At 40.5% G+C, this 14,150-nt stretch overlaps 1 protein-coding gene across 1 annotated transcript; it reads right to left on the bottom strand.

The window, feature by feature from the left end:
- Positions 1–1,720: 1,720 nt before the first annotated feature.
- On the bottom strand, positions 1,721–12,914 carry LOC119724723 (NEDD8-conjugating enzyme Ubc12-like). The gene is made up of 6 exons (XM_038195911.1): positions 12,631–12,914; positions 8,744–8,838; positions 7,832–7,870; positions 5,813–5,916; positions 3,516–3,579; positions 1,721–2,465 (listed from the first exon to the last, which is right to left on the bottom strand). Exons 1-6 carry the CDS (start codon positions 12,740–12,742, stop codon positions 2,322–2,324), a joined length of 558 nt encoding a protein of 185 aa, XP_038051839.1. The 5' UTR covers positions 12,743–12,914; the 3' UTR covers positions 1,721–2,321.
- Positions 12,915–14,150: the final 1,236 nt, after the last annotated feature.

Genomic DNA, 14,150 nt, shown 5'->3' on the forward strand with positions numbered 1-14,150 from the left:
ATTTTCAACATTCAATTGTAAATAACCTACATGTACATGAAGCAGCTACTGATTAACCAATGTAAATAATTTAAGGTCCACCTGTTCAGCTATTCAGAGGAGTGTGCTTTATTAATATCAGAATTACAAAGGACTGGTGGCAAGTCTAAAATCTTCATTAAAGGGAAGATACAACATTTGCAAACATCAAATTATCACGAAATACCTTACTGGATTGTGGGGAATGACAGTCGAAAGCATCCTGTAAATTCATGGCTCCTGGTGTGCTGACATTTTCAATAATAAAAGCCAGTTTTCTCCAACGCTGGTCGGCCGACCACCGTTGGAGAAAACTGGCTTTTTTCAAAAACTGCTCCTAATTTTCATATTTAGTTATTCTGCATTTTCTTTGCAATTGATTACACATCTGTGAAGCGGTACAAGCCAGCTAGACTGATTCTCTGACCTTACAATTCCCCAAAGTCTATTAATTGCTCTGTTAATCTCAAGTAGGGTCGGGGAACCAGACTACAAGAACATGATTGGTTTTCTTAGTTTTTCCAGCATCTACAAGCCCAAAACATAAATAAGTCAGTTTAACAATATTTTATTTAACATACTAATCCTCCAAATCCATTTATTTCTGAAAATTGCAGCAAAAGCAAATGTTGTATATTCCCTTTAAGTTTAAGGCTATGCCAATTACCAATATTGTTACTTGGATTATGACTTATCACCTTCAGTGCACTCATGATGACAACGGACTAGGGACAAGTCTAACAGATATCCGTCACCTCCACAAAGCATTCTCCAAGTTTCTTTCAAAAAAACTTTGTTTTTCTTTCAACAGACAAAAAACACCATATTTCTCCAGAAAAGCAAAATCCAATGCCAGGCAATGAACTCATCAGTGCTAGCCAGAAAACACTCAATGGATAACCACATTTTACCAGATTTTTTTATGAAAGAGTTTGCAAAGATTGTTAATCAACAAATTTGGCCAGGGATAATGCAACAGAGTAGTACGTTCCATGCAGACTTGATGGCGGTCATAGATTTCCGTCTCGTAGACATTGTGTTCATAGCTAATTGACCCTATAGAGGCATTCAGGTGAAGTTACAGGGCAATGAATTGTTTATTTCTGCGTTCATTATGACTAGATAAGATAACCAAGAACACTCTCTGAGATACCTGCAACCACGAATCCTCTACACAAGGATAAACGACTTCCCCAAATTTCTGGTTAGAGGCATGATATGGCACTTGCGCGTCTTGCGTGCGCAAGACTCGGCGCGCGACTGTAGGCTTTCAGTGGTCAAATTTCTGTCAGGATGCCAGCTGTCGGCGATCATGGTGCGCGCACACTGTTCTATGCGTTGTTCTATACGCGGACGCGGCATATCACGCATGTAGGCAAACCGTTCCGCACATTTTGTACACAAGCTCAGATGAGTCTTTATCCTTGTGTGGAGGATCCGTGCTGCAACGCACAACTTAAGCTCTATCCTAAAAAGTAATTTTCAAATTTCATCATGCAGCCAGCGATTTTAAACCCCCTTAAATTACATAAAAAAACTAACCGAACACACTTTATGTAACATATACATACATACAATCAACCCAACAAAAAACGGCTCATTTAAATAGGTGATTTTTGGTTAAGGAAGGGGCAGCGTTAATAATACAGAGACAATGATATGATTCAGAAGCCACGCCCACAGAGTAGTCACATTTAGTAGCCACACCCAAAACATAACCACACCCACATTGTAGCCACACCCATAAAGCAGCCACATCCAGAGTAGCCACACCAAGAGTAGCCACACCCAGAGTAGCCACACCCAGAGTAGCCACACCCACAATGTAGCCACACCCACATGTAGCCACATCTAGATAGTGGCCACACACACAGAGCAGCAACACCCACAATGTAGCCACATTCTCAGAGTAGCCACACCCATAATGTAGCCACATCCACAAGAGTAGCAACATCCCAAATTAGCCACACCCACAATGTGGCCACATCCGAGTAGTAGCCACACCCACCAAGTAGCAACAGTATTGTGCCAAGTCAACCCTCCCAAATATCTAATCTATTAGACAAATTTATAGAGAAATCAAGATTTTTGCACAAAATACTGAAAATGTGACACAGGTGTACGTTCCCCTAGTTAGGTTCGTGGTGGGATGAAACGGCTAATGAGGAGAGTGTGCAAGCATAGATGTCATTGGTCAGTCACCTGGTGATGTCATAGTGGGCGTGGCTTCTGGATCTATCCATTCAATGAGAGTCAGACATACACACACACAGACATGGAAGTAGACAGACAGACTGACACCATCATACTTGGAGGCATCGTTCAAAGTATTGGCTACCGACGTATCCGCCTCGCATGGACTTGTTGACGTTCTGCTCAAAGAGTCGTCTGTTGTTTTGAAGGACTTCTGCTGCTTCTTTGTTGAGAGGGTCGTCTGGGTTGGGTTCCTGAAAAAAAAAAAAAAAAGTCAGTTGGTTAAAGCCAGAGTCCATCATTTGCAGCTATCCAAAAAGTAACTAGCGTAATTATTGTTGAAAAACATACTTGGTTGAAAGATAGTAAGGGGACTAAACTCCCTGTGAAATTATTCTTTCTGGAAAGCTGTCATTTTAAAGAAATCAATGAAAGAAGGCCTATCCAACGGTGCTTCTTAAGAAGCACCGTAGGTAATTCAAATTAGTAGTTTGTTTGTTATTCGGCGAAGCGCGCGCAAGCATTGGCACGATGCACACGCGGGCGCGGATGCTATAATTCGTCGGATCAGTGCACGACACCCCATAGCTGCAATCGGCTCGGTGAGAACGTGTCTCAGATGCTGAATTCAAGCCCAATTCAAAATATGATTCAGCAACTTTTGATTTGAAATCGAGATCCTAGAATGTTGGTTTTCTCGAAAAATGCAGCTGAAGCTAAAGCTGAAACTTCATCAGATTGGTTGTTCAGCATCCTTCTTCAGATACTGAGCACTTTTGTTGCTTCAAATGAACAAAATGCACAAATTACAAATGATGGACTACATTGTTTTGTATACCTTTAAAACACAGAATGACAAAGTAACAAATGAACCCCAACCTCCTCTGACGCAATAAGGTGCAAGAGGTGCAAAAGTCTGAGGGACCTTGCTGCATTCGTCTATCAACACAGGCGTGCAACTTTTCTTCGGATCTGCTGAGTTCCTCGTTTTTCACTTCTCATGAATGCCATTACAAATTGAAAAACACTGTACAAAGTCTTGTGTGGTTTGGAATTTCCTCGTTTTTTCTCTCAACATTCCCAGTTGCATGCCTGTCAACAACAGTATTGTCAATTCTGAAAGAATGGAGCTACTTAACCGAGAGGTTTTTTTCCAAGTCATATTTACCTTGTTTGATATCATCACACTATTCATTTTGTTGTCATAGTGTGGAAACAACATCTTTGATTTCTGCTGCAGTAGTCTTATCAAAACTGAGTACATATGCAGCTAGACAGAAATGTGTCACATCTTGTCAACTTACCAAAAGAAGAAATTGAAGTCCGTAGATGATTGAATTGATTGTGAGTACAGGTTTCCAGTCTTCCCTGCAGACAAAAAAGAAGACAAATCATTGCCTTGTAAGTCTTTCAGAGTGTCTTACATACTACTTAAACCATTGCTATGACGTCACACCATTGTTAAAAGTGTGGATTCGGAACTACAAATCTGTTTCACTGATCACAAAGTGTGGATTCGGAACGACGAATCTACTTTGAACATGTCGGACAATTGTTCTTCATAATGAGTACTAATAGGACCATCTGCATGAAAACTTTCCTTTTGAAAATTACCAATGCATCTTCACTGTCAGATTCTCCACCGTCACTGCAAAAACTACTTTGAGTCAGAAAGAAATCATCGTCTGAACTATCCATTTTGATGTAAGGAGCCTACACACAAAGTGATTTGGTTGTACGAATGTGGCGATACATATGCCATAATGCTCGATTACGCATAAGAGTCTCGAAAACTCCCTTGTAAATTACCCTAATGGCCACGATTTGACACGAGATATGCAAGTCTTTTCATCTCCACTCACTGGACTGTTAATGACAATTCTTCTTTTGACGCAATGGTTTAAGTCGAAGAATACACTTGCAAGTGTGGATTCTTAATTTACGAATTCACTCAGCGCGAAATTACAAATCCAAACTTCCTCATGTATTCTGCTTAACATAGTTCATTAAAAATAAGTCAACAAACTCAACAGGATTTTCAGTTGAGGAAGGGGAAATTCAACATGGCAGATTTATACAAAATTAAAGGTGCAGGCATCTTCCTGTATTAAAGGGTGCGGGAAGTTAAATTGATTTGTGTAACGCATGCTGTTTAGTCTGAACTCCAGTGCAGCTCACAGCACTGATCATTGTTAAGCAAGAAAATACTCATTTTCAGACTTTCTCAAAGTAAAACAATTTTTTTTTTCTGCTGTAAGGCTTTTCTCCATTCTTTTTCTTTTACTGAGAAAGGAACAATCACCATCTTTAATTTCTTCAGTTTATATGTCTGCCAAGACCACTGAACATGGCCATGGAGAATATTTGTCTTTAAAGGGAATGTACAACATTTGCTTTTGCTGCAATTTTCAGAAATAAATGGATTTGCAAAAAAAAAATGTTATAGCAAATATTACTATACCTCATACATATTCATGATCGAGAGCCGAACTCTCACTGGTCAATTCACCATCACGTGCCAGATGTTATTTTTGCTGTTCACCAAGTGCGCGCGCGAGGATTCGCGCACAGAGAAAATATGCATGCGTAGTAGAACGGGTTACCCGTGCGACAGTCTACTACGCATGCGCTTTACAAAGCTATCGTGGAACTGTCGCACGGGTGTAGTACGCACGCGCGAACATCGCCCAAACGAGCTCAATGATGCCGAACTAAAGAATATTTATGGACAAAAGAGATGCATCCTGTACAAAAGAATGTTGTACACAAACTACTGTATTTACAGCTGCACTGTATTGTGTACGAACTGAACTAGTGAATTTGAGCAATACGATTCTAGTGGTGAACTGGACAAGTTTTTCAAACAAACTTTTTTGAGGTGCATACTGCAGCGAAAAAAACAAAACAAAAATCGGCGCTGAATATGTATGAGCATGGTATGAGGTATAGTAAAACAAATATAACATGGTTTATTTCGGGTGGACAGCCGATATTAGCTCCCCTCGGTATTGAAAGATGACAAACTAGTTCCCTCGGCTTCGCCTCGGGAACTAGTTTGTCATCTTTCAATACCTCGGGGAGCGAATATCGACTGTCCACCCTCAAACCATCTTATATTTGTATATTGTTAAACTGACTTGTTTCACGTTTAGGGCTTGTAGATGCTGGAAAAACCAAGAAAACCAATCATTTTCTTGTAGTCTGGTTCCCTGACCCCAATCAAGATGAAACAGAGCAATCTGTAGACTTTGGGGAATTGTAAGGTCAGAGAATGAGTCTGGCAGGCTTGTACCTCGTCAAAGGTGTGTAAACAAGTGCAAAGAAAATGCAGAATAACTAAATATGAAGAATTAGGAGCAGTTTTGAAAATAAGTCAGTTTTCTCCAACGCTGGTTGGCCGACCAGCGTTGGGAAAATACCATTTTCCTTGCAAATGTCATCACACCAGGAGCCACAATCCAGTAAGGTATTTCGTGATAATTTGATCATTTCGTTTTTTGATGTTTGCAAATGTTGTACCTTCCCTTTAAATACAGCAATTTTCCAGTCTTCCATTCTATAACAAAATTGTTGACTCGAGTTTAGAAGAGCTGCTTCTTACCTTAATATATTTAAACAGACATTTCCTTCGAGATCGATGTTTGGGTGGTAAACCATCGTTTCACACTTGACTTTGGGTGCATCGTGAGGGTACCCGGGTCCAATCTGCGACAAAAATGATAAAAGGCTGTTGGGAATTGCATCTTTTTAACCCTAACCATGCTAAATGCAACAGAAAGCAACAGAGCTAAAACGTTGTTGCATACTGTTGCATTTAGCAGGCAACTCAAGTCCCCGTGCTTTGTTGCATCTTGTTGCATTTAGCAGGGTAACTGCTCATAGTGCCAAGGCGATACAACAGAATCCACTGTTGCATTTGGTTGCATTTAGCAGGGTAACTGCTCAAAGGTTCTTGGCAATACAACATAATCCACTATTGCATTTGGTTGCATTTAGCAGGGTTACTGCTCAAAGGTCCAAGGCAATTCAACAGAATCCACTGCTGCATTTGGTTGCATTTAGCAGGGTAACTGCTGGGTACCAAGGCTGGTGTGTACTAGGTTCACTGCACAATGCAACATAATCCACCGTTGCATTTTGTTGCATTTAGCAGGGTAACTGCTTGGTGCCAAGGCTGGTATGCACTGGGTTCACTGCACAATGCAACAGAATCAACTGTTACATTTGTTGCATTTATCATGGCTCTTATTTCAACTAAGTTGTATTTTGTTGCATTTGGCAGGGTGCCTAGAGAAAACCTGTTGGGGGTTAGGGTTAAGCAAAAACAACGAATGTTGTCCACCACAATTACATCACACATCACAAGTCCTTTCACACAGGATGAACAGGTTGGCACAGTGGTTGCTTTCCTCGCCTTCCACCTCTATGGCCCGGGTTCGATTCCTGCCTGGACCACATGTGGATTGGGTTTTCAGTCCCCATCTGATTCCTGGGGTTTTCCTCCCACCTCTAAAACTGTCATTTCTTCTCACAGTCTTCTCTCTACAGGTTTCTTCAGGCTTGCGAGCTACAGTGCCTAGGGCACTTTTGAGGAATCCTTGGTTTCATTACCAGAAAGAAATATAACAAATAAACTAACAAAGGAATGCTTTTGTCGCAAGTCCTTTGAATGGCATGTGACCCTACGGGAGACTGGACGACTTGGTATGGACCTGTGATGGACATGACAACACTGGGATAAAAAGTAAAGACTGTCACGAGCCAATGTGGCCCATCAGGCCGGCCTTTATCTCCAGTTTCAGTAGCATGAAACGACTGAGAATATTTCTACTCCCCCTGGATGGGATGCCAGTCCATCGCAGGTTAATCCCCAGCTAATGCCGGTACCCATTTATACTCCTGGGTGAAGAAAGGCAAGTGGGGATGAAGTGGCTTGCCCAAGGACACAAAATATGACCAGCAGCTGGATTCGAACCCCTAACCCTCTGATCAGGAGTCATGAATCCTAACCACTAAGCCACACTCCCCTGATACTGGGATAAAAGTTTTACATATATTTGCTGGTAAAGTTTGCACACACATGACAAAACACTACAATAGTAAGACGGCTATTAAACTGTTTAAAATGATTGCTTCTGTTTACATGTTGACATGATCAGCTTGACCTGTGAACAATCCTGAATCCTCCCATTTTTAATATGACTTTTTCACACACCCAAGGGGATTAGGGTAATAGAACTTTACTATGCTGCCACCATTTCAGTCATGTTCCCTGTATCCAGTAACAGTACTGAATGATAATGTTTTTTGTGCAAAAAGGAACCAGACTATTTTTCCTTCCAGCCTCGCTTTGGTTACGTTGATTTGATTGGGACAAAAATCAAGATGGCCGCAACATGATAATGGTCTATTGGAACTTGTGTCAATGCATACAAGTGTTGTTCCACAGTTTGCATGGTCTGATCTAAGACAAACTTTTTTGTATGGTTTTGTTTGTTCGATATGTAACCTTGAGAAGCGTGCATTCTTTTGACCTTTTAAAGTTTCCACACATTGTGTTTATTCACATGTTAACATATAAAGACAAAAATCAAGTCTTGAAACTATACTGAAAATTTACCTTAAAACTGAAATAGAATCTTCCATTTTTGTAGAACCCCTGAAATCAAATAAAAGAAGCAAGTCAAGTTAAGACAAAAAGACATATTCTTTGGGAAAGAATGTGGGTTGGCCTGACCTGGCCTTAACTAGACTGGTTTATGGGTGAATCTCTTGAAGTGGTATAACTTCAAAGAATGATAGATTATGATAAGTGGCATCAGACAGTCAATATGCGATAGAAGAGGTAAGAAATAGAAGCAATCCCCCCCTGCCACTTTCAGAAACTTGTAGCTCAATGGGTCAGGTCACATGTCATAAGTTAAAGGGACTGTACAATATTTGCTTTTGCTGTATTATTCAGAAATGGATGGATGGGGGGGGGGGGGGGTAGCATTTTACACGGACTTATTTGAAGTTTTGTGTTCGTAGATGCTGGAAACACAATCATGTTCACATAGTCTGGTTCCCTGACCCCACTTAAGATGAAACAGCAATTTATAGACGTCGGGGAATTGTAAGGTCAGGGAATCAGTCTAGCAGGCACGTTCCCGTTCATAGCTGTGTAATCGATTGCAAACAAAATGCTGACTAACTAAATATGGTAAAATAGGGGCAGTATTGAAACGATCCAGTTTTTTTTCCAACGCTGGTCCACTGACCAGCATTGGAAATTGATACAAAAATACCACTTTTCTTGAAAATGACAGCACACCAGGTGCCATGATTTTACAGGAAGCTTGAGACTGTCGTTCACTAACAGTCCAGTAAGGTATTTCAAAATAATTTGGTAGTTTTGTTTTTTCGATGTTTGCAAACAAACAGTTTGGCACACATGATCAAGCGTGAAGTGAGCTTGAATTATAGCCAAACTACAGTCCATTACAACTTTTATCAGCAACAAAATGATTATCTTTTTCCTGTAAACACTCACCTCATCTGGTGTAATTACAAGTTTAAAGTTGAGTATGTCATCTGGATCTGGGTATTCTATCCGGCAGGTTTTGGGAAGGTTAAGGTCGTTAATATCTGTGGAAATCAAAGAAATATTTGGGAAATGATTGAAACAACAAATACCACAGCAAGTCCAATGTCCCTACCCTATAACATTCATAAATACCTCAGACAGTTTACCCATTCCTATTGGTCGAGAGCCCATCACATGGCTGGTTTTAAACCGTTGATAAAACACTAGCTGGCTGGTCTTAAACACTTTTCTGGTGTCACATGAAATTTGGACTCCTATGAAATCTGGTCCCTTTACCCTTTTATTGGTTGAACGTTCACAATCTCCACTTTAAGCATGCGCAATACTACCAACGAGTCCGTATTTTGGGAATACTAAATTTATACTGTGTCACATACATGTATGCAGTACGCACCACGCACCACGCATGCACCAATATCCATAAAAGGAGTTGTTACAAATACAGAACCAACAAGATTCTTTAAAATCTCCAACACAACAGAAACAAGAGGACACAACATTAAGATCTTTAAAACTGGGATGAACAAAGCTCTGAGATGCAGGCAAGATTTTTTTTTTCTCCCAGAGAGTAGTCAACACTTGGAACGATCTACCAAGTTCTGTTGTGAATGCCAAGACTACAAATTCTTTCAAACATGAGCTCGACGAGTACTGGAAGAGATATGGGGTCATAAAGGCTAATGAAGCCTAATACTTATTCCCATTAAATCGTAAGCGTATGTGTAAGCATGGAGGTAGAATAATTCTACCTCCATGGTGTAAGTGACATATACCAGAGGGGTGTTTCGAGAAACATGAAATAAAATTGTTCAACAAAATTGCCAGAAATTAATTTTTTTGGACTTGTTTTGACTTTTTAACTGAAAAGGTACATGTATTGATGAATGGGAATAAATATATGTATTTGGCCGGTATTTACCCTAACCCTGCTGAATCCAACAGGATCCAACTATGTCCCCGATGGAGCCTGTTGGATTGAGCAGTTAACCCCTTGTGTACATTCCTCATGCAAAATGTTGGATTCAGCATTTATCCTCGAGTCACCATAATTGACGCAGGTAACGCTTGCAACGCGCGCCCATTATCCAACACACATTGAATGCGAGTGCGTCAAAACATATCCTCGTCATTTTTGGTGTTCTGACGATATTAACGCCATGTTGGACTCCATTGGATTCAGCAGACAACTGAAAATAAGGCACAGTAGATTGAGCAAATATTTTTTTTTTATGTATAATTTGGACACGATTTAACTTCCGTTAGTAATAGTAATTTGAAACTGAAAGGCTCACTACTCACTTGACTGCTAAGTAATACAAACATGACAAAACATGACTTTATTAAACAAAATTTAAAACCAGAAAAAGGTCACCCCAAAAAAATGAAACGCAGTGGCTATCGTTACGGCAGCCGTAACGCATTTCCCATTTTCTAGAGTTACGGTACTAGTAGTAGTAGGGCTAGACCCGTGAACGTGGCTTGTAAACTACAACGTCCACGTTCACGGGTCTATAGTAGGGCCTACTGCAACTTTTATAAAAACATGAGAAGAAAATATAAAATTAGAAGGAAAAAAAGTGAATTTGAACGTTATGAAATTCGAACTTTATTTCCCTTTTAAAAAAAATCCTCCAAAGCTTCAGGTTAGAAAAGGAAAAAAATTCGAGTGCAAAACTGAGATGCGAACCCGCAACCTCGCGGTGCAAAATCTAGTAGGGCCTACCCTATCGACTGAGCTGTCGCACTGCTCGCTAAAACGTGGGGAAACAAATAATTATATACCTGCGTGCGTATTAGCTGGAGTTACCCAGCCCTGAGTTTTATCATTGGGTTGTCATCTAGGGCTGGAGCGCATTTTTCTCAAAACTTGTAGTATTTGCAAAAAAAATTTGGAAAATGTTCAATTTTGTCCCCGTTACACACTAATTGCAACTGCAACTCACCCCAAACTTGCCTGGAATAACCATTACACAGGTCCTTGAAGTAAAACACGATCCACGATGAAGATTCAGCCTACAATTGCAGTGAAAACAGGAGGAATAACCGCTAACTTGACAACCTTGCTGGATTGGCCAGGACCGCTATTGGTTTGTGCACAAAAAAAATTGTGTACAATGAATGGCGGTCGATTAACAGGCACAGAGAGCGATCGCTGTCAACTACTCGGTTTTGCCGGCTGTGCTGGCTGTTGGCGCATGACGTCACGCGGAAGCGTATGACCCGATGACTGTTTCATGCACTAGTATAAGGTTTACCAGTCGCATCACAGCTTTGGTACTGGAACCGCAACCAATAGTGCATGAAACAGTCATCGGGTGTTACGCTTCCGCGTGACGTCATGCGCCAACAGCCAGCGCAGCCGGCAAAACCGAGTAGTTGACAGCGATCGCTCTCTGTGCCTGTTAATCGACCGCCATTCATTGTACACAATTTTTTTTTTGCACAAACCAATAGCGGTCCTGGCCAATCCAGCAAGGTTGTCAAGTTAGCGGTTATTCCTCCTGTTTTCACTGCAATTGTAGGCTGAATCTTCATCGTGGATCGTGTTTTACTTCAAGGACCTGTGTAATGGTTATTCCAGGCAAGTTTGGGGTGAGTTGCAGTTGCAATTAGTGTGTAACGGGGACAAAATTGAACATTTTCCAAATTTTTTTTGCAAATACTACAAGTTTTGAGAAAAATGCGCTCCAGCCCTAGATGACAACCCAATGATAAAACTCAGGGCTGGGTAACTCCAGCTACGTGCGTATCAAAAATGTATCGTAGAGGGCGCTAAACAACGGCTGCCGTAACGATAGCCACTTCGAAAACTGAAAAAGGTCACCCCCAAAAAATGAAAAGGCCTCCCCCCCCCCTCAAAATTAAAAAAAGTGAAATAGCCTACCTATTTGCCATTTTCCAATTGATAAAATCAGTGATTTTTACTCAATTTGCCTCAGTTTTCTTTGAATCCCGAAAGAAATGATATCACTTCCCAAAATGGAACAACAGTCTACACAAATGACACAACAAAAACGAATACCACAGTGACGTACATGTATGTAATGTGTGGGTGCACGATGACATTTGCACTGTGTTCTGTGGGGTGTCGGACGCTTCGCCCCATTTCCACGTCGCCCCATGTCACTTCGCCCCTAACCACTTCGCCCCATCCCCAGATCGCCCCATCCCCACATCGCCCCATCTCCGCTTCGCCCCATCCCCACTACGCCCCATCCCCGCTTCGCCCCATCCCCACTTCGCCCCATCCCCACGTCGCCCCATGTAGTATGAAAAGGTGAAGGCTAGGGGTGCAAACCAAATAAACTGCCAAAGACCCCAGATAATATGCTCCCAATTCTAGAAACTGAGGAAACTTACAACTTCATTTAGATGAGATTGGTTCCTCCAAGAGTGAAATTAGGATGTCAAAGGTATTGTTGTTCTCAGATAAGTGGGAGACGGGTTGGTATAGCGGGGTTGGGAACAAACTACTTCAAGCTTTTTTCTCGGTAAGACCCTAGCTTGAGAGGTTGGTTATGAATTGTTCATTTGGTGATGGGCTAATTCTTTCCGTTGGTTAGCAATTAGTGAATCTGTTGAAACTGTTTTTTAAGCCAATAAAATAGATGAGATATTTTTTTTTACATGTAACGGCTGGGGCGAAGTGGGGATGGGGCGAAGTGGGGATGGGGCGAAGTGGGAATGGGGCGAAGTGGGAATGGGGCGAAGTGGGAATGGGGCGATGTGAGAATGGGGCGAAGTGGGGATGGGGCGAAGTGGTTAGGGGCGAAGAGACATGGGGCGACGTGGAAATGGGGCGAAGTGTCCGACATTCGTTCTGTGTACATTACCTTTCGTGAATCGTAACTGCGCCGCCGAAGCTCTTTTTTGATTGACACCCGCGTTCTTTCCGGCTGCTTCTCCGTCTTTTTTCTCCTGTTTTAAGGAAAATAACTTAAGCATGGTGCATCTGTGTGGTTCTGTGTTTCTTAAACTGGACAAGAATTAAATATTGGCGCGTTCAGTTCCTTGGAACCGGGAGATTTCTGTGGAGTTTCGCGCGAAGACGGACAGGAATTTCAGTTGGTTGCGTTGATTCACTAAACATGGCGACCTCCTTAGTCGGAGTTGCCTCGATATGAAATGGAAGGATCCATTTTGGGAAGTGGAGGGAAATTTAAAAATGTTTCTCTAAGTAAAAGTTCTGAGTAAATTATAATGAAGTTCTTTCATATACCACCGTCACGGTTCACCACATCACACTATTTCACCACAACGACCCTCACAATTCACCACCTCAATCATAATTTTCAACACCATAATATAACACTTTCACCACGAACTAAACTTTAACAAATTGCAGAACAATATCAAACTTTCACATGTTAAACCACCCCTTTAATATCCATGCAATTAATATATTTTTTTACCATCATCATCATCATCTCAAATTAACAACACAAATACCACGCCTAGACAAGGCACAAAATTTGCAAGAATTTGTGTTTTTATTTCTTCATCAAACTTTGGTTATTTCACATAATTTTAGTGCATAATCATTGCATTTTAAGATAGAGTTGCTGAAAATCGAAACATTTGATATTTCTTCAAAATATTCAATATTTCTTCATAAGTTACAATCTTAAGGCTTTATTTCAATGCAAAAAAGCTAATTTTGTCTATTTTGGACATTTTTAACCCTCACTAAATACCCTCATTTATTTGCACAACACACAAAAGATATGCCTCAATAATTGTTTAGTAAATATTCCATAACTAAAAGTGGGTGGATTTTTTTGTTCGATGTCTCATCATTCAAAAGTGAATAACATTTTGTATCGTGTTAGAAAAATGGCAATTTAAAAACAGAATCTAATTTTCGGGAAAGAAATTGCAATTAACACTAGACGATCAAGCAACTTGAAGGTTAAATCATGCGCATATGTTTATAATCTTAACATATTCGAATAGTCACATAAACCAGTACGAGTCCTTTTTAAATTATTCACATAATGCTACAAAGAGCTCAATCCATAAATATCTACTTTTCATTCAATTCAAATCTATATTTCTGTGAAATTTTGCCCAATCACACTTTCAGAGGCACTCTCACTTCAATGGAAAATAACCAAAATGTTATATCTCCATCAGAGACATTAAGTGTTTCAAAAGTAATTCTTGTTGAACGAGCACAAACAGAAATGTAGTCCACAAAATTGATTTGCAATAATTATCATAAACTAGTAACAAAAACAAACAAAACAAAAACACCACACCCAACTGTACAAAATCTGAATACCAAATAAATCAAACAAGAACAACATGACATTCTAAATGTCTTAAAATAAACACTAAGGATGGACATCAAGAT

The sequence above is a fragment of the Patiria miniata genome, unplaced genomic scaffold, assembly GCF_015706575.1.
Source record: "Patiria miniata isolate m_02_andy unplaced genomic scaffold, ASM1570657v1 HiC_scaffold_1, whole genome shotgun sequence".
Taxonomy (NCBI): Eukaryota; Metazoa; Echinodermata; class Asteroidea; order Valvatida; family Asterinidae; genus Patiria; species Patiria miniata.